General features: G+C 46.2%; 1 protein-coding gene across 8 annotated transcripts; it reads left to right on the top strand.

Annotated features, from left to right (window-relative positions):
- Positions 1-302: 302 nt before the first annotated feature.
- LOC6549529 (probable lysine-specific demethylase 4B) lies at positions 303-22,547 on the top strand. 8 transcript variants are annotated; one of them, XM_026980357.1, is made up of 10 exons: positions 304-549; positions 8,830-9,262; positions 11,026-11,570; positions 11,639-11,977; positions 12,036-12,358; positions 12,424-12,683; positions 12,798-13,190; positions 13,789-14,181; positions 15,748-18,019; positions 18,891-19,320. In XM_026980357.1, exons 3-10 carry the CDS (start codon positions 11,139-11,141, stop codon positions 18,925-18,927), a joined length of 4,449 nt encoding a protein of 1,482 aa, XP_026836158.1. In that variant the 5' UTR covers positions 304-549; positions 8,830-9,262; positions 11,026-11,138; the 3' UTR covers positions 18,928-19,320. The 8 variants fall into 8 exon arrangements, with proteins under 8 accessions (XP_026836159.1, XP_026836158.1, XP_015012480.2 ...); XM_026980358.1 differs by lacking the exon at positions 8,830-9,262 and having other exon boundaries at positions 303-549; XM_015156994.2 differs by lacking the exon at positions 8,830-9,262 and having other exon boundaries at positions 305-1,026.
- Positions 22,548-22,643: the final 96 nt, after the last annotated feature.

Genomic DNA, 22,643 nt, shown 5'->3' with positions numbered 1-22,643 from the left:
TTTTGAATTATGTTTGACAAAAAACTATACAATTAATATAATTATTTATTAAAATTGGAGTGTTATTTACTATTTGTTATGAGAGCTTGTTGAAATATTTATCAACAATTCATTTTTAATATTTATGTGTTTTTTTAATGACAATATTAATATATCATTCTTTAAAATATGGCATTCATTCAAAAATTATGGTCAATACTAAAAATTCAATGTAAATATATTAGATATATTTTTTATTTTTTAGATAACCTGTTATGACTTTGTTACAAGCTTTCGCTAAATTCAGTTTGGCAGCACTGTCGGATTTCGATAGACCTATTCAAGAATTAGATTGTGTTATCGCCACAATCTGGTCACACTTGCAGTCGTGTTTTTGGTGTTTTTGTACGGCAAGAATTTTGCGAAAAATAAATACATAAGCTAGTGTAATTAGTGTTGTTCTTTTGTGAAATGTAAAGTGAACACAGACACCATAGATCAGGCCAGAGTTCGGTGGATATATTGTACACATTGTACCACCCAATAAAATGACAAATTACTGGGTTTAGTGTAAGTGTTCCCATTCGAGTGTGTGTCCATTGGACTGCGGAGGAAGCGTCTGATAAGCAGCCATCTTCTTATAAGAATGGCAAGGAAATCCCTGCCAAATATATATAAATCGTAAAAACTATTGCCGTGCAGCAAGGCCAGGGCGTTCTGGCCGTCCACGAGATCGAGAAACATTAGATTTAGCAACACCACAACAACAACACACCCAGACATGTGCATCGCGCAGCTAATCTATTGTAAATAAACTGCGTCTGCGTCCATTGTGAACGAGCACCTTTTCTCGGTCACGTACGCCGATTCCGATTCCTCGATTCACGATTCCCCGATTCCGTTGCAACCAGCACGGCGTTTTGCAGGGAATTCGCGAAAAACCAGGTGCCCCACATCCTCCAGAGACCCAGCCGCCTCAGAGCTGCCACACGCAGGAACTGGAGGAGTGCGAGAGGAGGAGAGCGGCATCTGCGGCATAACCATCGGGTGAGTTTCCCAGCCGAAAGTGCACTGCATCCCAATTGGCGATTCGCAGCAGCGAGTCCGCCGTGCAAAATCGATTTTTCAATTCACCCACTGGGGCTGCCTCCCTACCACCCACTGCGTACCGTCCACTTTTTACTGGAATGCTTGGACGCGAATTAATTCCATTAACTTGGGTTATTCGCCAGTTCGGTGTGGTTCCTTTTCCGATGACTGTGATGCACAGTCGGGGTTGTGTTTCTAGGGTTTTCTACACATTGTTTCGGTTTAAATTCAATTTATATTACATTTATATTTTTTGTTTAATACTTAACACACATTTTTTTACATTCAATTTCATAGAAATAGTTCTTTAAATCCAAACAGGATTACTGAAGTGCAACCGATTGAAAATAAATTACATATTTTTGCCATCACTAAAAAGGAAGCAAAAAGCTCTTACATTTTTACATACATACTGTCTGTTTTATACAAAAAATTAGGCTAGCATAGTTGCATTTAAAATTTAGAACTCTATTGACGATGTGTCATACGCCTTTTACTAGTGTTGTCCAAAATATTCTGGGATAGTTTTCCGATTCATTAAAAATTGTAGGAACAAAAATGGAATTTCACAGGGTAAGAAGGACTGTGATTAATTAATGAAGCTGTAATTACTTTCCTATTAGTATTTCATTCATTTTCCGATCGTAGCTCAGAAAGTGATGAAACACAACGAAGTATAATATTTGTAGTATTTATTTGATAAAGTATTAAGCAGTTAACTTAAAATGATCTCTATTTAATTCCCGATTATTTCTATGGGAGCTATACAATTAGTTCTGCGGTTTCTATTTCGATATATGTGTTATTATATGCTACTTGCAATAGAAAGAAGGTCGTCTGGAAAGATTCAAGATATTATTCTCTGCGCTTCAAACTTGTAAAACTTTGGAGTACCCTCTGAAAGTAACCTTCTTATCAATGCACTGGAGCACATTTTACAATGCGAATAGCTAGATCGAACTGAAATGAGAAGGCTTAATGCATTCTTGAGCTGCCTTTGTAGTCTTTATTTAGAAAGCAGCTGCGGTTTTATAGAACCTTGCCCGCCGTTCAATGACTTCTTCTAAGCAAACAAAGGTAAACAAATGTTTGACAAGCCTTTGACGTGCCCACAGGATAACGAAATCAACTCTTCTGGAGGCAGCAACTGACCTGCGACAAAAGGGACTGGCAAGAAGGAACATCTGCCGTCCTGTCTGGCTCAGTTTTTACCTGCCTCATCCAGCTAAAAGGACTAGGTTCAATGTACGCCTGCGCAAACATCGTGGCAAAATGCAGCTGCCACTGAAACAGGACAGACTTTAAACCGACGGGGAAGTCGTGATTTTTTTTAGCGACATTTAGCACTTCCTTTTCGACGACAGTCGCAGCCGGAAGTCTCGAATTGTGTAACAGTTCTGACTGGCTCTTTTCACCAGCACTCGTTCCTTGTAAATTGAATGTAATCGCCTTCGATCGCATTCGTGTCCTTTCGCCGCTCACATACCGGTTTCGATACCCAGTCCGCCAGTTGTTCAGAACGCAACTCGAAACTCTTCCCAGTTGGGGCACTCATCGTTCCTCTGTTCCTGTGCTACCATATCCCTAGCCCCATTCCCATGCCCATCCCTATCCCTACGGGTTTCGGTGTCCAGTTACAGCTGGGAGAGTTCATTTTTCGGAAAGCTGTTTGGACTGCGTTTGCCGCAGGTTTTTTATGCTGGCTCATGAGGCATCCTGTGGGGTCGGGCAGCTGATGCCGATCCAAATGCTGATGCTGGAGAAGCAGCTGGGCGTGGAGCCAGCATATCAGCTTTGCTTACCAGCTTCATCGGCTTGGAGTTTGAAAAATAAGAAAAATATTTACAGAGCAGTTATTGAGTTATGAACTATTACATTTGGTATACTTAATACCAAACCTAATATGTAGGTTTAAAAAGTATTTATGACGCTCTCGTATTTTAGGTTTGGCTAAAATTTTGACCAAACAAATTCATTCATTCAAAAGTACGGCTGTTAGGATTGATTTATTACATTTACCCCGAAAAAGGTACTTTTCTTTGTGTTTAATGGTGTTACCGCAAAAAACATGTAACTGACTTGCAACTGCGGCAGGACAATGGATGTCATTCATCAAAAACGAGTTGGAATCGCCCTATATTTCGTGTTTAATTAGCTTTTCGTGGTCCCTGCTCGCAAAAAGAGCGCATTACAGTGCTGAAGAACTGAAAATATATGGCAGAGCTAGATAGCTAGATAGTTGGGGGCCCCTTTGTGCAGCTGGCAGATGTCCTTTGGTTCGTGGCACATGCCAAGGCGAGGATCGATGAACGATGAGCAGGGCAAAACGGGCCAGATGTTAACGACCGCTCCGTTTCTGTTCCGTCCGTGAAGTAATCAATGCAACAGCAGGCCAGCTCGTTCTCGATCCCTTCGGAGCCATCGTCCCTTCAGCTCGGTTCTGCTCAATGCCTCAATAGCTCAGTGCCGGCTGCAATTCGTTGGACTGCCTGCCCACGAGCGACCATTGCATTTTCCGTTGCCGACATCGACAGACATCTGTCGGTTCCAAGAGGGCCAGTCTGCTGCTGTGCCGCTGTGCCACCCAGCCAGCCAGCCAGCCAGCTGTCCTGAACGAGCGAGCTGTTCGAATTAAGGACTCGGCGTGCAGGTGATGCAGTATGCTTCGCCTGGAGCACACTTTCCTTGCAGAGTGCCCGGTTTCCCCTTATGCTTGTGGGTGGAGAAGGGGTGCAGGGTGCAGGGGTTGTGTGGAGCGGAATGCGGGACACTGCCTATGGGGGATGGCCAAAAATCAGCTGTTTGGCGCAATGTTTATAAACAAAAAGCGAAACTGTGACAGTGACAGTGGCAGCGGCAGTAACCCTTAGACACGTCTGGGCATATTTTTGGAATCACCACCAGGGCAAGAGCCCGAGCCAGAGTCGCAGCCAGAGCCAGAGCCAGAGCAACCACCGACCTACTTTGGCGCACTTGCTCTGGGCCACATGGCGCATGGGGTGGTTCCGCTCACACGCACGCACCACATCGAACCGCACGGCCTTCTCGTAGGTGCAAGGACGTTGGGAAAACCCCCCAAAATGTAAACAAACGCAAGCAACCCCAGCAGAGACACCGGCACCGACCGTATCCGCTCTTGCTCTTGGTCATGTGCCTCTGAACCCACCACCTACGGAACGGATACGGTTACGGCTGATATGGATTCGGTGGCGTGTGCCGGCATGTCATCCATCCACACAACGTCTTCGACGTCACATTTAGGGGTTTTCCCAACCAAAAAAAAAAAAAAACCCCAAACCAAACCGAACCAATTGAGACCAAAACAGAGCGAATCCGTGGTGGTCGGTGGTAGTTAAGGCAGAGCAAGGAGCATCCGCTCCCATTCATAAAGCATAATAAACATACCCCCGGACCGACTAGGTGGTGCTTTTGCCAAAGATCCCGTCCGTAGGTCAGGTGTGGTGGTTCCGAGTGGATGAAGTGCGAACAAGTTGTCAACTCAACAGGTCGCCGCCCCGCCGGGTGGTTGCGATGCACTGGTGGTCGGTGGGTGGTGCGATGCGATCTGTCCCAATCCAACTGAGGGTATTTCACTGAATATTTCACAGTGACGGTGTTAAGTGGCTAGAGCCCTTGGTGTTGGGTAAGGTTTGGGGCTTTCCCCCAATTTGCAGCTTTATAGTTGCTGGGGGATCCTTTCGCAAGTCGTGGCATACTTCGCAGAGATTTTACCCAACATGCTCAGTGTTTCTGAAAGGAAAAAATTCAGTGAAATAGGTAAAGACCACATATTACCACATTGATTCAAATGTAAATTGCCTTAAGTAAATTCTCCAGTTTTCAAAATAAAGGCTTTAAATGAGTTTCTAGTGAAGATCTACTTTTCCTCCGCTTAGTTCTTATGCTTTAAACCACAATTAGGTGTCCTTTGAATTTGCCTATGCATTCTAGTGTCCCATGGCCTCGTTCTATATGTTGCAATGCCACAGATCTGAATGGGGAGCATAGAGTGTGTGTCTGTTTGCTGCTAAGGTCCTGGTGCGCACATCCTGCTCCGATCGACTTTCCCTTCGCAGGATAACGAAGTGGCCACTTGAGCACGGACACGGGCACGGGCAACTTGAAAAGTTTTCGCTTTTCCTCTGAGTATATGTCAGTATATATACAGGATATACTTAGTCATACGTCCTGGCACTTTCTGCTCCACATGTACTTTACACACATATACTGGAGCCGTTTATCCTTGCGCTTTCTGCTCCACATGGCCGCCATTTTGTTGACCAATAAGACTTGGGATGCGAAAAGTGTCGAGCAATAGAAGAACAATGGCGAGCAGAAGGAGAATTAATTAGATTGGCAGCTGCTGGGCGTGCTGCAGCTGAGAGAGCGCCAGAGAAATAGAGATAGCCATAGAGAGAGATAGAGAGTGAGAGGGGGGACAGAGAGGGAGAGAGAGCAGCGAGTGTGCGCGGAAAGCCTGCAACGGGAAACTTGTCATCGAATTCGAACACTGCTCCTTCGTCCTCCTTCCTCTCCGCTTTCTATTCACTTAGCACACAATAACAGCACAACAACATCAATAACCGAAAGAATGGACGCCAGGACGAATGTAGCTGGGCGCCTGCTCAAAAAAAAGGACTCGCAGGAGCACTAGACACCAGGAATACACACAGAGACAGACACACACACGCACCAGAATCACAAAATGTAACGAACGAAAAGCATGAAAACAAAACAAAGGCCAGCGGCAAACGCAGAGAAACGAGCCAAAGCCAAACAGTTGTGCAATTGAGATAAAGGACAACAAAAGGGAAACTTCGAAAAGGGGACGCGTGCTTTGCTTTTCGGTCGATGCCTGTCCTCGCCGCACAGTGGGATTTATTTCATGTTATTAGGAATTTGTATTCTTTGTAAGTCATTTCAAGCCAAAAAATCATTGCACGCAGTGTCTGATGTTCCAGTAAAAGTTCTACAGCTAGTAACAAAATTTGCATACTTTCCGGCGACTATCTCATCAAAATATTACAACAGCTAGTTAAATTAGCGTTTTCCAAATATATGCATATCCATATATCCAAATATATGCATATCCATATATCCAAATATATGCATATCCATATATCCAAATATATGCATATCCATATATCCAAATATATGCATATCCATATATCCAAATATATGCATATCCATATATCCAAATATATGCATATCCATATATATAAGGTAGTAAAATAAGGTGAAGGATACAAATAAATTAGGTTAGAATGAGATCAAGTGGAAAATGCTCTCTTTTACTGTGTGGAAAAGGGATTTTGCTCAGTAGAAAACATGCAAAACCAAGTCCCAAAATCTCCAACTAAGATAATACACTTGTTTTATAAAATTTATAAGTATACATAAAAGACTTTTTATAAGTCGATTTTAATTTGTTCATAACATAATTACAAATGTAAACAAAGTAAATTTAGAATGCTCCCACTTTATGAGTTAAATCCCACTGTGCGGCTTCGACGCGCGTGCTTTGCGTCACAAAAGGATATAAACAGGCAACTGGCAGCAGGAGCAACTACAGCAGCTACAGCTACAACAACAACCAGCGGCAGGATACAACAAGCATAGAAAAAAGCATAAATAATCTTGTAGCTGTTGTCGCAGCTGAGGCGCAGCGGAGCTCGAATTGAAATTTTGTGAGAAATTGTGTTGGAGAAATGCCTTGTGAAATCACACGAGTCACAGGACGAATGTGTGTGCGTGTATGTGTGTGCGTTTGTAAAATGGAATATAAAATGACAGGCGGAGTGGAGTGGAGTGGAGGGGGGCGCGGTGGGAATGAAAAAAGGGGACGCGCATTATGGCGGTTCTCCGTGTGTTCTTCATCGACGACGTCATCGCCAGTTGTTGTTGTTGCTGCTGTTGGTTCCTGTTTTCGCTTTTTACCGTTCAGTCAATGACCACATTGTGTACACAACTGCACTGTTAGTATGTGTGTGTGTGAGCCATTCCTGCCGGAAGTGGAAGCCGCCGCCTGGTCATTCTCGCTGCTTTGCTGCAAGCTCTCTCTCTTTCGTCCTTTTCTCTTCTCTCTCTCTCCCCCGCTTTCTATCCTGCTCTCCCTGCGTTATGCCCGAGTTGCTTTGGAGAAACAAGTTTTCAGGACAGGATCCTTGGACACCCCGCCACTTTTTGTTTCTTTCGTTCCAAGTCCAGCCGTGCAGTGTGACCGTTCGTTTGTGCTCTGGTCACGCTTTGATCCTGCCGTTGGCCGCTCCCCCAAGCTCCATTTTTCTATAGGCGTCGCCCGGCTAATGACATGTTGTAAATTATACTACCACGCGGCATTCCTTTCGCCGTTTCAAGCTGCTGTAATTACTCAGCCCGTCTTCCTTTTTCCTTTTTTGTCCCTCTCCATCGCTCCCGTAATGTTTTATTATTTTGCGTCGGTTTTTGTATGGGTTTTCTGCACACAGGATGCAGGAAACCTTGTTATCGAAACGCTATCATGTAATTGCTGGCTGCATTTGCAGATGTGCTAATTTGTATTCGCCAAGCGCATATGCCATTAAATTGAACATTATAAGGGATTTACCAAATTATACTTTGGCGCTCTGGGGAAATTAATGTCTTTAACAGTTGCTACAATATAACATTTTCTTATTACCAAAGTGATTGGGAAATATAATTGAGGACGGTATAAATTTAAGGACATAATCCGATCGGCTTAATTCTTATTAAGCTGGTACGAATATCTGCAAACATTATTACGTCCTTATAAAATGTAATGTAAGCACAAGCCATATAGCTAATAAGATGAGTTTGAAAGCGATCAATAACATTGTTTACTCTGTATAGCACGTATTAAATGGGAATGTTGTTGCATACTTGTACAAGTGAACAAACAAGTATGCCAAACGTGCCATTGCTCTGAAAGCTATTTGTTGGTTTTGCAATAATTATAAAAATATGCAATTATTAAGTACGAGACACACGAAGCCGTCTCAAGTAGGAGAGTCCTTGCGTTCCGTCTCAAGTGGATCCTCAACCTCTAACCTCTGTCGCTGTCGTTTACCTACGAAAGATCGCTGGCGAACCGGGATCAGTAAGTCCTAGATTAGATCTTCGCCAAAATCCGAAATCCGTGCAGGACAATGCATAATGAGGATTAAGTCCTTTGCGATTTCTCTGACTGCCTACTGAGCTGCAGAGAGAGAGAGAGCATTTGCGAATGGAAGTTGCGACTGCAGAAGAGAGTGTTTCGCATGGCGAATGCATTTTTCCGTTCGCCACATTTGCTTTTCGCAATGAAACTAAAGAGCAGAAAAATGGCATTGTTCGGGCCACGGATGAAAAGGAAAAGAGGAAAAGGGAGGAGCGATTAAAACTGCCAGTTTTCCACACGGCTTGCATTTCCCTATCCACAATTATCCTGTCAAACTTGTTTGCGCCGTCTCCCTCTTGCTCTACACCAATTTTCCTTTCGCATTATGCTTTGACCAGAGCATTCGCATTAAAAGGACAACGCTCTTGTGCGACGTGACTGTGTGTGCGTGAGCCTGTCTGTGTGTGCGCGCCTGCTGTGTGTGTGAGTGTGAGTGCGAGCGAAGAGCGAGTTCTTTCGACGCCTGCGTCGCCATCGTCCTGGCATCGAATTGCCGTTCAGTCGACGCTTGCCACTCAGACCGCTCAGACATGTCGCGCCCGTCGTGAGTGCCAGTTAGCAATCCACATACATATACATATATATAAATATACATCCTCGAATAGAGAGAGCAGCAGCCATCAAGTCGAAGACTGTGTAAAACGCAAAACAACGACGCCATCAGATGTTGCAGGATAACATAAATTAATACCAATCACACAGCAAAACCAAAGCTAAATCATTCTATAAGAATTGCAAAACCCTGAAAATAGTGCTCAAGTGTATCGTATAAAACATCAAATTGTGCAAATTAGTTACAGTTAGTTAAAAAGCAGCAAAAGTTTTATATGCAAATACACAATAAAAAATATGTGCAATAAACTACCAATCAACTCAAGCAAAAGCAAAGCAGTAGCATCCGGAACAACAGTCCCATCCAGCAGGAGTTGCTCATATAGTTACAAAATTACTTTTGACATTTTGTTGGGATTTACGCACGGAGAGCATCGAACAAACTAGAGAAGCAGAACAAAAAAAACCCATCAAAGCACATCACAAGTGAGTTCCAAATTTCGTCCTTTCACAAACACACTCACATATTCGTAAACACGCACACACACACATACACATATGCATACGCACTCGCTGCATTGCGACTCGCCCATACCGATTACCCTCTGTAGCGAGTATATCCTGCCCGCTCACTCGCTCTTCCCACCATTTTCGCTCTCCCCTTGTCAGCTAGCAAATAGTTTTGCGCACTCGTCAGCTCCCCCTCTCAGATATCCCGTTACCCCTCCCCTTCCCCAACATCGTCGGCTCTCCGCTCTCGTTCGCTATTTGTCTTCTCGCTCTCTAAAAATTCTCGGGTGGTGGTACAGTTTTCTACGTGGTCGAAAAATTGCGTAAATTTTCATCTAGTGCTCTGGGATGTCTCGCACAGCGTTGTCCTCGTTATCGTTATCCTTGCCGCTCCTCTGGCCTGCAGAGCTTCCATTCTGCTTGTACGGAAAATAGGAAAAACAAACGGAAAAACCATTGAAATTTGTATTGACTGGGAAAAAGATGTCGCCGGATTTGTGTCATTTGCTTATTGGGCGTTTTCAATCCCTATAAATGACTTGATATGGGAATAACGGTTCGTCCTGGGGCTCAATAATTAATTATCCACTTCATCTTGATTTATTGTGTTTTTTTTTGGGAGGCTTATCGTATACAGAAATACACACAGAGAAATTTTTCAATCACGCATGACTCATGTACTTATGTTTTATTTTACGTTTCACACTTTTAAGTCATTCATATATGAAACACATAATTATCTCCTGAGATTTATAAAAAGTAAACAACTATAGTATACAAAATAGTTTGGAGAAATAGTTCTATATTAATTTTAGTTCAATTATTTTGTATGCTAATTCTACCGGTTAATAAACCTAATTAAAGGATTGTGTAAAATCTACCTATTATGAAAGAAATTAAAAATACATGACATAAATTTATTATTTTAAGTTATCTTAATCCTGTCGGTGATCGTTTATACATATTTTGTGTGTTCACATACGGCTTTAATTTTAAATAATTATTCAGTTTGTCAGTCCGATTTGAAATTTGAAATTCAGGAACATTAATACTTTTTGGCTAACTTGTATACATTTATCATTATTAATTAATATTTCACTTACATATTATGTTATATCAGCCTAGTAAAATTAGTACACATAATTATTACTCTAATACATGAAATATTTAATCAAAATAAAGTTCGATAAGAAATGAATGTATTAACCATTTTCAGCCAACATACATAATTTCCACATTACCGCTTCTTCCTTTAACTCACAACTTTTCAGCCGGTTCTGCATGAAATCTGATATCGTACTTATTCAATTTGCAACATTTCACCGTAGTTAGTAAGGATATCAAACGAACGATCATTGCACTTTTTATGGGTTCCTATGGGTTATTGCGGGTCCTGCTGGCCCATGAGGAAAACCACTCGAATGACAGGGGCGGGGGAAACGGCAACTGCATATCCTGCCAGCCTCTATTCTCCTGCCAGTCGTCCTGCCTGCCTGCTGTTGTAGCTGCCGCGCCCATTAACAAAAAAAAAAAAGAAAACCTCGAAAAGTTGCAGCTGTTCCCTCAGCACTCCTTCTCTGTTTGTTTTGTGAGTGCCAGCCATAATGCCGATCCCAAACGATCCGATCGCCGAGCGCTTAGCAACGGGGCAGGCAGACGGACTGGCCATGAATGGCATCTGCCCGGGATTAATGGGCCGTGCACGGGAGTACGGAGTTTTAATGCTGCTTCTATCACAGTTCCAGATCGAAGCGCCCGAGCTGTGAGAGAAAAGTGTCTCGGTTTAAGGATTTGAAAGTCCGACAACAAGTCGGAATTAGGAAAAAAAAGGCAGAGAAAAGCTTAGACGAGAATGAAAATGTCAGAGGTGCCACGCATCATGGTCTTTCGACCCACCTGGGAGGAGTTCAAGGACTTTCCCAAGTATGTGGCCTACATGGAGTCACAGGGCGCCCACAAAGCCGGACTGGCCAAGGTGGTGCCTCCGCCGGAGTGGGTGCCCCGTCGCAGTGGGTACGCCGATCTCGATGCCCTGAATGTCACGATTCCAGCGCCCATATGCCAGGTGGTAACCGGCAAGCAGGGTTACTATCAGCAGATCAACATCCAGAAAAAGCCACTTACTGTGAAGCAGTTTAGCGAGTTGGCTAGCACCGAGCGTTACGCCACACCCAAACACTTTGACTTTGAGGATCTGGAGCGCAAGTACTGGAAGAACATAACATATGTGGCGCCCATTTATGGGGCAGATGTTAGCGGAAGCATCACAGACACCGACCAGGATGTAAGTGGGTTAGGGTTAGGGTTTAGGTTTGGGCTCTAGTTGATGATTCGTTGCCTTTGCCGTTGCAGAGCTGGAACATCAACCGGCTGGGTACTATTCTTGACTATGTCAACAAGGATTATAACATCCAGATAGATGGCGTGAACACAGCTTACTTGTACTTTGGCATGTGGAAGACGACCTTCGCATGGCACACGGAGGACATGGACCTCTATTCCATCAATTACTTGCACTTTGGGGCGCCAAAGACGTGGTATGTGGTGCCGCCGGAGTGTGGTCGCAAACTGGAGAAGGTGGCCAACCAATACTTTCCGGCCAGTTACAAGAATTGCAACGCATACTTGCGCCACAAGATGACGTTGATATCACCACAGATTCTCAAGCAACACGACGTGCCCGTCAGTAAGGTGCGTTTATCGGTAGTAATCAAGTCCCTAGTGGCCGTACTAAATCCGGCTCTTGCAGATCACGCAGGAGGCGGGCGAGATCATGATCACGTTTCCGTTCGGCTACCATGCCGGCTTCAATCACGGCTTCAACTGTGCCGAGTCCACCAACTTTGCCATGGAGCGCTGGATTGAGTACGGCAAGCGGGCGGTGCAGTGCACGTGCAGCAACGACATGGTCAAGATCTCAATGGACACATTTGTCAAGCGCTTCCAAAGCGATCGCTACGATCTGTGGATGGAGGGGCGTGATGTGGGGCGGCATCCGGAGGATCCGCCGAACGGGGTGCCCAGTGCAGCTCCCCTGCCACCACACCTCGATGTCTTGCTGTGTGATAAAAAGTAGGTTTCCTTGCGCTCCCTAGGGCTTTCAGCGTGTCTTATTCCTATCTCCTGCTCCTCCGCAGAATGAAAAAGCAATGCAATCCCACCAAGGCCAAGAGTTTCAAAGAGCGTAATCCCGATCTGGATCTGGATGAAATCCAGCAGAATCCCAACGTGCCCGACGACGTCAAGGCCATGCTGAAGGAGAGCGTGCTGACGCTGGACACGGGCGATCTGGCCACCGATGAGGCTGATTTTCCCAACGAGGATGCCATGAGTCTACAGAGTCCGGCGGTTCTGAAGACCAAGCAGGAGCTGCTTGAGTACATAGACGACGGCACAGGTGTGTGGGCCGGCTGGTGCCCTTTCAAAACGATCTCCCCCTTTCCCCAGCTGAACTATAATATGTTTCCTTTCTCGCATTTGTTCTTTGTCTTCCCCTTTTGCTTGTTAACAGAAGATGATGATGAGGAGGAGGACTTCAAGCGGCGCAAGCAGAAGCGGCGCTACGATGCCGACTACGACGACGATTGGCTGGCGTCCAAGCGCAAGAGTAACTCGCGAAACAGTCGCGGACGTAGTCCCCGCACCAAGGACGACCGTTCCATATCGCCAGCCTCCTCCACTTCTTCGACGTCGCGGGGCGCAAGGCGCGGCAAGGCCAGCGGCACGCCCCGAAAGACTCCTGCGCGGCGGAAAAAGGACGCAAGTAGCACATCTCCGGCGGTTACTTCTGCTGCAACTGCCGTGAAAACAGCCACATCGGCAGTGGTCGCTGGAACAACATCCCTAGCCACAACCACAACAGCAGCAGTAGCAGTAGCAGTAGCAGTAGCAGATGGCGGAGGAGGTGAGAGCAGCAGCTTAAGCAGCCACTGCACCACTGCATCCACATAATCACAGCTTCACCTGTCCACCTCCAAGCCATCCAAATTCTTGAACCCAATGCCCCAATTTCCACTTCCCTTCTTTAGCAACAACAATCGTTCCAAATTCCACAGCATTTTTTTGTTCTAACCAAATTGACAATGTTTCAAGCCGTTCCACATGCATTTCATCGTTTTTGTTTTGCGTTCAATGTACAAATAAATCGTTCTAATTGTAAGAGTGCGTCAGAGAAATATACGATCACGCTTTTAAGTCTATGCTAAAAACTAACCGAAAACCAAAACTGTTTTACTAAACCGAATCCAAGGTGTTGGTGCTGTCTGGGCCTGATCCGTTCCTCTTGTTTTGCTGACCCAGAATCCGCTTCACTTGCTCTTTCGCTTTGACTACTCACCCTCATTCCACCCAATTGCAATGCCTCCTACCCAGAAAACCCCCGAGTCCACATATGTGTGTCTGTGTGTTTACACCAACAGTAACCGTATCAACCGCATTTAATCACAAACCATTGAAATCCCTGCTCGATCAAGTACTAAACTCTATCGATTGACGTTTTTCAGATGCCAAAAAGGAGCGACAGTCGCTGCAGTTCATGCAACAATCGCGTAAATTTGAGGGCAAGATACCAAAACTAAGTCAAGCGAGTGCAGCAGCAGCAGCAGCAACAGCAGCCATAGAAGCATCCACATCAAAGTCTAGTCAAGAGCAGCAGCAACAGATTGTCTACGTCAACATGTTGCCCGCGGCCAATACCCTGAATGGCATTCCACAGCAGCAGCAGCAGCAGCAGCAGCAATATGCGAGCACGGATGGAAATGTCTATCAGCTGCAAAATGAAATACTCTGTGATGCAAACGGACATGCCGTGACTGCCGCCACGGCTACATATCAAACTACGGCCAGCAGTCCGCAGCAGCAGCAGCAGCAACAGAATGTTGCAACCAGTGTTGCCGGTAAGTGTCCAACTTGAATTTGTTCGCTTTACGTTAATTTGTTTGTTGGTTGTAGTCTTTGTGTATGGTTTTAACCCTCTTGTGTACTCGTATTTGGTGTTTCAGTTGAAGCTATTACCACTAACCGCTCTCATTGTAAATACAAACTCACACAATTATGATTTCGACCGTCACTCGAATTGGCCAACTTTCGAATCCAATCAATTGTTTCGTTCTGTAAGTGTTGTCGCACATCCATGTCGTCCATTCGTTATCATCTTGCCATTCCAAATTGAAAACTCCATTTTTATTTATCAACATTTTGTGCCGAAATTCAAACGCGCCACTAAGGGAGTACGTTTCGAATGAGAACAAACAGTGAATTTGACTTCCATTTGTGTTCCGTGTTCTTGTCACAACTTTGCCAAAGTTGTCTCCCAAAAAAGCAAAAGAAACCATATAAAAACGATAATAAACGAAATGAAATAAAAAGGCAATGAAATCTTCAATTAACCATTACCGACCTGTCTCAATCAATCCAGTCAGAAATCCAATCCAAACGCATCGCCCAATTAATAACAACAACCGCTTTCAACTGCTCCACACACTACATGCTCGTCTTTAATTTGCGACACCCTTTCCCAGGTCTGTGTCCTGTCTCTTCTCGAATTGTCGAGAGCATTGGAACAATCACATAAATAAATGCACAAATCATTTCAACCGAGGGAGCTCCGTGCAAGACAGTAACGCGTCGAAAAAGGCTCAAAAACAATTGTCGATCACGTATTATTTTACTTTATTAGCTAGTTTAAGGTTTTGCAAAGTTCAAAGTTTGGCGCCCAAGCAGTGAGGCCAATGAGTGCATCAGTGCTGCCCATGCGCGCGCCCATGTCTCCTGGCAGCACTTGCGCGCCAAATTTGAAAATTGAGTTTATAATTTTTAGATTTGCGTTTATGATTTAGTTACTTTTAGCAAAGACACTTTCCCGCCTTCTACCTGTCACTTATTGTTTTCCACTCTTTGGACACAACACGAACACAATCCGTTCCCAGCTCCTGCTCCTCGGCAAAAGTAGGAGGAGGAGGAGGAGGAGTCTGACCAACGTTGGCCACACACACACCAGTTTCATCCTCTGCTCTATCCACCTGTTACCACCTCAGTTACTGAAGTCGATTATTTATTTAACTTTATTTAGTACGTATTGAGTTGCGAGTACTGTACCAGAGTTACGATTACGATTGCTGTAATGTAGATCTAAGTAAACACAAATTCTACCGACAAACAAAAACCAATTCACTCACGTTCTATCTATATGTCCTGTATTGCCGTTTCCAATCGATTCGATGAAGAGGCCCGTCCGCAAACGCAGCAGATGCACTACATCTGTTGCAGTTGCGTGTATGAAGTTGGCCGCAAGTAGCTTTCATTTTGCACATTTGTTTTATGCGAACCTGATTTGAGTGAATTGTTGATTGATTTCGATTTCAATTACGAATTGATTTATTGATTTATGCAAATATTACATTCAAACACATCTTTTATGAACCAAACCAAATATGTATTTTCAAAATATATATAAACAAAAGACAATGTGGTCACAACTATTAGTTCGTCCTCCATCCTGCACACGAACGCCCACACCAACGGAGTGGACACAATCGCCGCCACACAGCAGCAACAGCAGCAGCAGCAGCAACAACAGCAACATTACCACTATATCACCACCACCGGCGAGGATGGACAAACTCCGACCACCATAGTGTTCGAGAACTACAACGGCGGAATGCCAGCGGTCAGTTCCGCCGCACCAACGCCCGTTCCCGTGTCGCAGGCCAACTCAGCCGCGACCACGACCACCACGGCCCTGGTCAACACGGACGGCACGATCATCGAGTTCGATGGGAGCACGTACGAGGAGTACCACGTACTCAAAAGCGAGCCCGGCAGCAGCGATTGCCTGAGCAACGGCAGCAGTGCCGTGGCCGCCGACATAATCAAGTACGATCCCCAGCACGGAGTCGTTGGCGACGAGGAGGACGACGAGGAGAACGGCCTGTTGCAGGTGAAGTACGAGGAGCAGAGCCTCGAACACGATGCGGAAAACGAGCACGATGCGGATCAGGAGCACGAGTACGAGGAGTTCCAGGTGATCAAGGCCGAGGTGGAGGCCGAGGCGGCGGAGCTGGCAGCCGGCACCACCAGCTACACGATCAGCCAGGACCAGCCGGGATCCGGCACCACGGTGCTGTCCTCAATGGTGCCCAAATCGGGATCGGCGGCGGCCGCCAAGCAGAAGCGCAAGCGCAAGACGCGCGTCATCGCCGACGACGAGAAGGGCGAGTACCTGGAGAAGATGAGTGTACGTGGCCTGGACATTGCCCGCTACGAGCACATCATCGACGGCGTTGCCTACTGCCTGGTCTGTGCCAAGAACGACATTTTTAAGACGTTCAAGAACAAGTACAGCTTCCAGCGACACGCCTACCTCTTTCACGAGGGCCAAAATCGCAAGATATTCGCCTGCCCCATCTGCAACAAGGAGTTCTCGCGTCCCGATAAAATGAAGATGCACAAGAAGGACAAGCACGGCGACGTGCCCATGCCGCCATCGGCCACCACGACTCCGCTGAAGGCCGACGGTCCGCCGGCTAAGCGGGCGCGTAACTCCCGCACTCCGCGCGTTCGCAAGACGAAGGGCGGCGATGGCAGTACGCCGTCCAAGAAGCGGCTGGCCCAGATCGACAGTGTTCTGGACGACGTGCAGAATGGGGAGTCCATGACGATGGCGGCGGTCAGCGTGAGTCACCCCCAGCAGCAGCAGCAGCAGCAGCAGCAGCAGCAGCAACAGATGCAGCACAGCATCACAACGCTGGCACCCTCGACGCCGTCGCAGCCGCAGCATCAGCTGCAGACGCTGCCCTCGCTGGACTTCAGCGGCATGATTCTGCCTGGAGGTGCACAGCTGGCACTGGCCAATCCGGGCGCCACCAGCTCCGTGGGACTGCAGCGAGGACCAGCCACGCCGAATGGTCAGCCGGCGGCGCCCACCACCACGTTGATCTACTCGAACCAACTGGAACTGCAGCAGGCGCTGCTGCAACAGCAGCTGCACGGCCAGAGCATCATGATCCAGGATCAAGCCGGCAACCTTGTGCCCCTGCAGCTGGACGGAACCCAGGCGATATACACAACGGCGCCGCAGGCTCAGCGCCAACAGACCACGGCCACATATCAGACGACGCAGCAGCAGCAGCAACAGCCAGCGCAGCAGCCCGCCAGCCAGACGCAACAGCAACCTCACTACGAGCTGGACAACGTGACCTATTTAAGCTCCACGGCGGCGGCCACTCCGACGTCGGTCGAGCAGCAGCAGCAGCAGCAGCAACAACAACAGCAGCAGCAGCAGCACGTGATCGGCACAGTTCAGAGCTATCAGATCCTGACGCCCGACGGCCTGCAGAACTTCCAACCCAAGCTGGAGACGGCCGAGCTGGGCGACCTGTGTCCCTACTCGCAATACACCTTCACCACGCACGCCGGAGCGCAGCCCACGCTGAATGCGAATGCGCTGGACGCGCAGAACCAGCACCAGCAGCACCACCAGCAGCAGCAGCAGCACCACCACCACCAGCAGCAACACCACCAGCAGACGCAACTACTGCAGCAACAGCCCTTCGCCACGCACCACAATCCGCACCAGCAGTTCATGGAGCTGAAGAACGAGCTGCTGATCAAGGGCGGCGACGCCTACACCCTGGACACCGCCTCCATGTACCACCTGCCCTTCTCGCCCACCTCGATGATCAATGCGGTGAACGATGTGAACACCTCGTCGCTGCTGGAAACCAAAGAAATTAGGTAAACGCTCTTTCCAACTAACCAAACCCACTATTGCCCACTCCCCCCCTGTCTGCCCGACTTTTCTCTTAGTGTAACGCGCTCGATTAGATTGCCGCTCTGTATCTGTAACTGTATCTGTACCATATCTCTGTATCTGTACCTGTATCTAAAACCCTATACATATTGCTATCTCTGCCACCGTAACCCCTTTATTGCGACTGCGACTCCGGTCTTTCTTTCACGTATTTAGAATCGCGAATCGACGGTGTACATAATACAGAAAAATAAACACTAAACACCCGATGGCCGCCTACAAAACATGAAAACTGAACATTAGGGGAAGGAGGGGGGCTACGTTAAGTATTGACTTGTTTAGTTTTAAATTAGGATTATGCATATCTTAGTTGTATTATTTTGTAATCAATCATTATGTACATCTTTATTTATTACGTATTATATAACTTGGTAGTCTTGAACCGAGTTTTTCAGTTGCTACTTTAGTCGTATGAATTGAAGTTTGTGCATTTATTTATTTACCAATCATAAACCCACTGAGGTATCGCACTCTATTTCGAATAGATTGTTCCTTGTGTGGCTTGTTGTTGCTTCCTTGTAAAATGATATGCCATCGAATATTACCAAATTAATACCCCGAATTAATCACGATAACCCATTCGAACCCCTTTTTGTTTCGAGAAATACTTGTGTTCAAATACGTTTTATACTTCAATGCAATTTTGTTCTTTTTCTTTCTTTTCTCTTGTTTTATTTTATGTACACACAACCAACCCACCAACCAACCAATCAATCAAACAATCAATCAAATCAACAACCCAACAATATAATACCCGCTCAAAACAAAATAAATAAAAACGCTTCCTAACTATAGCTACGATATATCAGAGGCAGTGCTATTAGCTCTCTGAATAAAATGATCGACACAGAAAGCTGCAGCCAAAGTACCAAAAATTCTATTTAACGAATACAAGACTCAACAACTGAGTTCGCAATGAATACGATAGCCAAACGAAACGAGTATAAAAGTGAATACCACCTAACCATTATTCGAAAGCAACACAAATGGAAGCCATTTTCAATGTTTGCCCAGATCAGCGGCCAAGCATATAAATAATAACCCAAGAAAAACTAACTTAGCGAAGCATTTGTGTACTTATCCGACATCCGACACATCACATACTCATTGTATTCGGTTGATTCATTGATTCATTCACTCTTCCGTCGTCAGTTGTTGTGTGTGCCTGTGCAAGAGCAGCAACGAGCAACAACCAACAACCAATAGTCGAAAGATACAAACAAACAAGCAAAAAATGATCTCCAACACACATAAAAAATAATAAAAACATACTCGTATAATAAATATTGGACAATTAGTGAAAGGTATGTGTACTTTTGTTTATTCGCCTTATTTTCTCGTTTCCCATTTTGTTTTGCATAACACTTTTCTGTTTTGTTACTTACTAACCCACGTCCCTTGGGTAACTGCATCCCAATAACCATTGCCCACTAAATCAGATACTTTTGTGTACATGGGGTGCGAGTATCTGAAGCGGCATCTACCGAACACTGACCACTGACCACTGACCACTGATTACTAGCCTCTGACCATCCGGGAGCAACACTATCTGATCCATTCACACATCCACATTCGATCCATTTAAGCTATCAGTCATAAGTGCCCTTATCATTTACTAACCAAAATTAACTTTGATTTAAGCATATCTAACAACAAAAATTAACTGAAAGGAGTCGAAACGATCGAAACTAACACCAATTGAAATGAGAAATCAGCAAATATGCTAATCAAATTGTTTTTATTTTTTCTTTTTCACCCGACAACATTTTGCGTTCGTCTGTTGTTTGTGTTTTTGTGTTATTCCCTATGATTTGCACACAAAAATTCATGATCATGCGACACAACAACCACATCAACAACAACAACAACAGGTTCTTCTAAACACGACAACCACCAGAAACAAATTTTCAAGCGGCCATACAACACCACAACACCCAGCAACAACCACAGAACCCAGAACACCACCACCAATCCAAGTCCGAATCAGATCCAAAATCAGAATCTGAATCCGAATCTGAATCCGAATCCGAGTCAGAGTCAGACCAATAACACCACACCACAAGATGATTCGCAGCGCCGGCAAGTGGAAGCGTATCGCATTTACTACGAAGAGATCATCGTCAAGCAGGCTAATGCCCGTGCTCGTCTTGCCGACAGCAGCACAAGTTGCAGCAACAGCATCACCAGTCGCAGCAGCAGCAGTAGCAGTAGCAGCAGCAACGGCAGCAGTTTCGTCGACAAGTTCGCTGACTTTGTGACCCACGCGAGCCGAACTTCCCCCATGCCCAATCCCCCTGCCCAGTCCCATGTGCCGCCACCCACAAGAAATGCGACTAATGAAATCCTTCCTCCCAACACGAACAGCAGCAGCAGCAGCGGTGGCAGCAGCAGCAACGCCACCAGCAACACTGCCAGCAGCAACAATGCGTCCACCGTGGTGAGCAGCAGCGCGAGCAATGGCCTCAAGCCGGCGGCCAAGAAGACACCTGTCATTCTGCTGGCCGCTCGTGGTGCCGCCAAGCAGCCGCAGCTCAGCATTCTCAATGGCAACAGCAAGGCCGGAACGGGAACTGGAAGTGGAAGTGGAAGCGGAAGCGGAGGCGGAGGCGTTACGTTGGTGCGCGTCAATGCATCCAATCGCAATCAGCGCCAAGTTATCGTCGCCCCAGAACAGCAGCCAGTGGTCGAGGAGGAGCTGTTGGCCGAGGACGACGAGCTGGACGAGGAGCTGGATGAGGACGCAGTTGCCCTAGCTGGGCTCTCCTCCTCGACTGCCCAGATCCTGCGAAAGTTCCGCATACCCAAGGGCACGGCCGTGACGGCCAAGTCGGGTGAGAACTACCTGGCCATGCCCACGCCAACACCCTCGCCGCCGGGTGTCGTCAATTTGGTTAGCTCCGGCGTGGAGGCTTCCGGTTACATAGAGAACGACGACGACATCATCGAGGAGCTCAACGAGGACGACCTGGTCGAGGAGGTTATCGACGAGGAGCCCAGCCAGGAGCAGCCGGAGTTGCAAGAGGCGACGACCGCCGATGGCCTCGATCTGAGCAGCACGAACAATGCGACAGCCACAACGGGCGCCACCATGCTGCTGGCCCCCCAACCGCCACCGCTGCAGCTGCAGACGGTGGCCTCCAACGGCACCGTGACCTGCTTCAATCTGCCGGCCAACACCATCCTGCTGCAGTCGGCCGATGGCAGTATAATCGCCGCCACCCAGGTGCCGCATCCCAGCAAGGCGGGTCAGCAGCAGCTGATTGCGTTGCCGGGAAACGTGGCCCTGGCCACCGAACCGGCGTCGCAGGCTCAGGCCACGTCGGCACCCCAGGCCACGCAGACCCTGATCCTGACCGCCGACGGCACGGCCATTCCCATCCTGGCCACAACTCCCCAACAGCAGCAGCAGCAGCAACAGCAGCAGCAGCAACAACAGCAACAGGCTGCCGCTGCTGCTGCTGCTCAGTTGTTCGCCGCGTAGGGGCTAATGGGTGGCCAAATGGGTCGATTTTTGAACAGTGCCACCATAATGCCGACCACTTACTTCTTTTAGAAATCTCTAAGCTGTTCAGCGCAGATTCGGTTGCCCATGGCGCAAAGCTGGAACTCAGCTCTGTGCCGTCGGCAACGTACAAATGTTTTAAGGATTTTAGAATACTTCAAAAATCGTCACATTTGGCCACCAAATGGAAAGAATATTAACTCAAACATAAGCCAAGCTAACTCATTGATATTACCACACTGTTGGATGTGCAAACGAAATTTATTTTTTTACTCAAAAAACCAAATGCCTACAAGAATATAAATCAAATGTTGTTCAACACACAGAAAAGCACACACACGCGAATGGATGTACGAGTATTCGGTTCACGGCAAACTTAAGAGCATCGTAAATTTAAATAATTTCTACGCCTAAGCTAAATTTTAAACATTTAAGTGCAAACACGAGACACACACCCCAAACCAGTTGTAACTATTTCACCTGCCTACAGTGCGGGCTAGAATATGTTTAGCGTAATTTAGTTTTGCGAGAACGGTTCCGCTTCCCTGAAGGATAGCTCACTTTGTAACTACCGGGAGCGTTCTCAAAAATACTTATAATATAATTTGTTCCTTGCATAATGAGAGATGGACAGGCAACTATGCAACGTATTTCATGTAGTATTTATTCGATAAGTTCTCAATCTATTTATTTATTTTTGTTAACTATTCCCATCCGTGTACCCCGCCACCCTTGTCATTACACTTTCTTTTGCCATGTTGTATATTCTTTACATATATATATTATATTTTATTTGCAATCTTGTTATGCCATTCGTATAGGAAAATAGGAATTCAAGCATAGCACCGACCTAACGTTACTCTAAGTTGTAGGCCCGATACTTTAGACTAAAGTATTTTTTTAACCCATTCTTGCGAAACCAGCGGCCCAAGAATACAGAAACCACACACGTTAGGCTAAGCGAAGCTAGGGTTAAGCCTAGGATAACTAAGATACTTTAACCGATGGAAGACAATGATTTAAAATAGCTTGTAGTATGTACTCTA

The sequence above is a fragment of the Drosophila erecta genome, unplaced genomic scaffold, assembly GCF_003286155.1.
Source record: "Drosophila erecta strain 14021-0224.00,06,07 unplaced genomic scaffold, DereRS2 tig00000092-arrow-pilon, whole genome shotgun sequence".
In the NCBI taxonomy this organism is placed as follows: Eukaryota; Metazoa; Arthropoda; class Insecta; order Diptera; family Drosophilidae; genus Drosophila; species Drosophila erecta.
This window is presented reverse-complemented; position numbering and strand designations above follow the sequence as displayed.

Bases quoted from the DNA above. Each gene is read 5' to 3' on its own strand.
- LOC6549529 (XM_026980358.1), top strand. From the start codon at position 11,139: ATGAAAATGTCAGAGGTGCCACGCATCATGGTCTTTCGACCCACCTGG. The intron at 12,684-12,797 runs GTGTGTGGGCCG...GCTTGTTAACAG, and splicing joins GTACATAGACGACGGCACAG to AAGATGATGATGAGGAGGAG. The intron at 13,191-13,788 runs GTGAGAGCAGCA...GACGTTTTTCAG, and splicing joins AGTAGCAGATGGCGGAGGAG to ATGCCAAAAAGGAGCGACAG.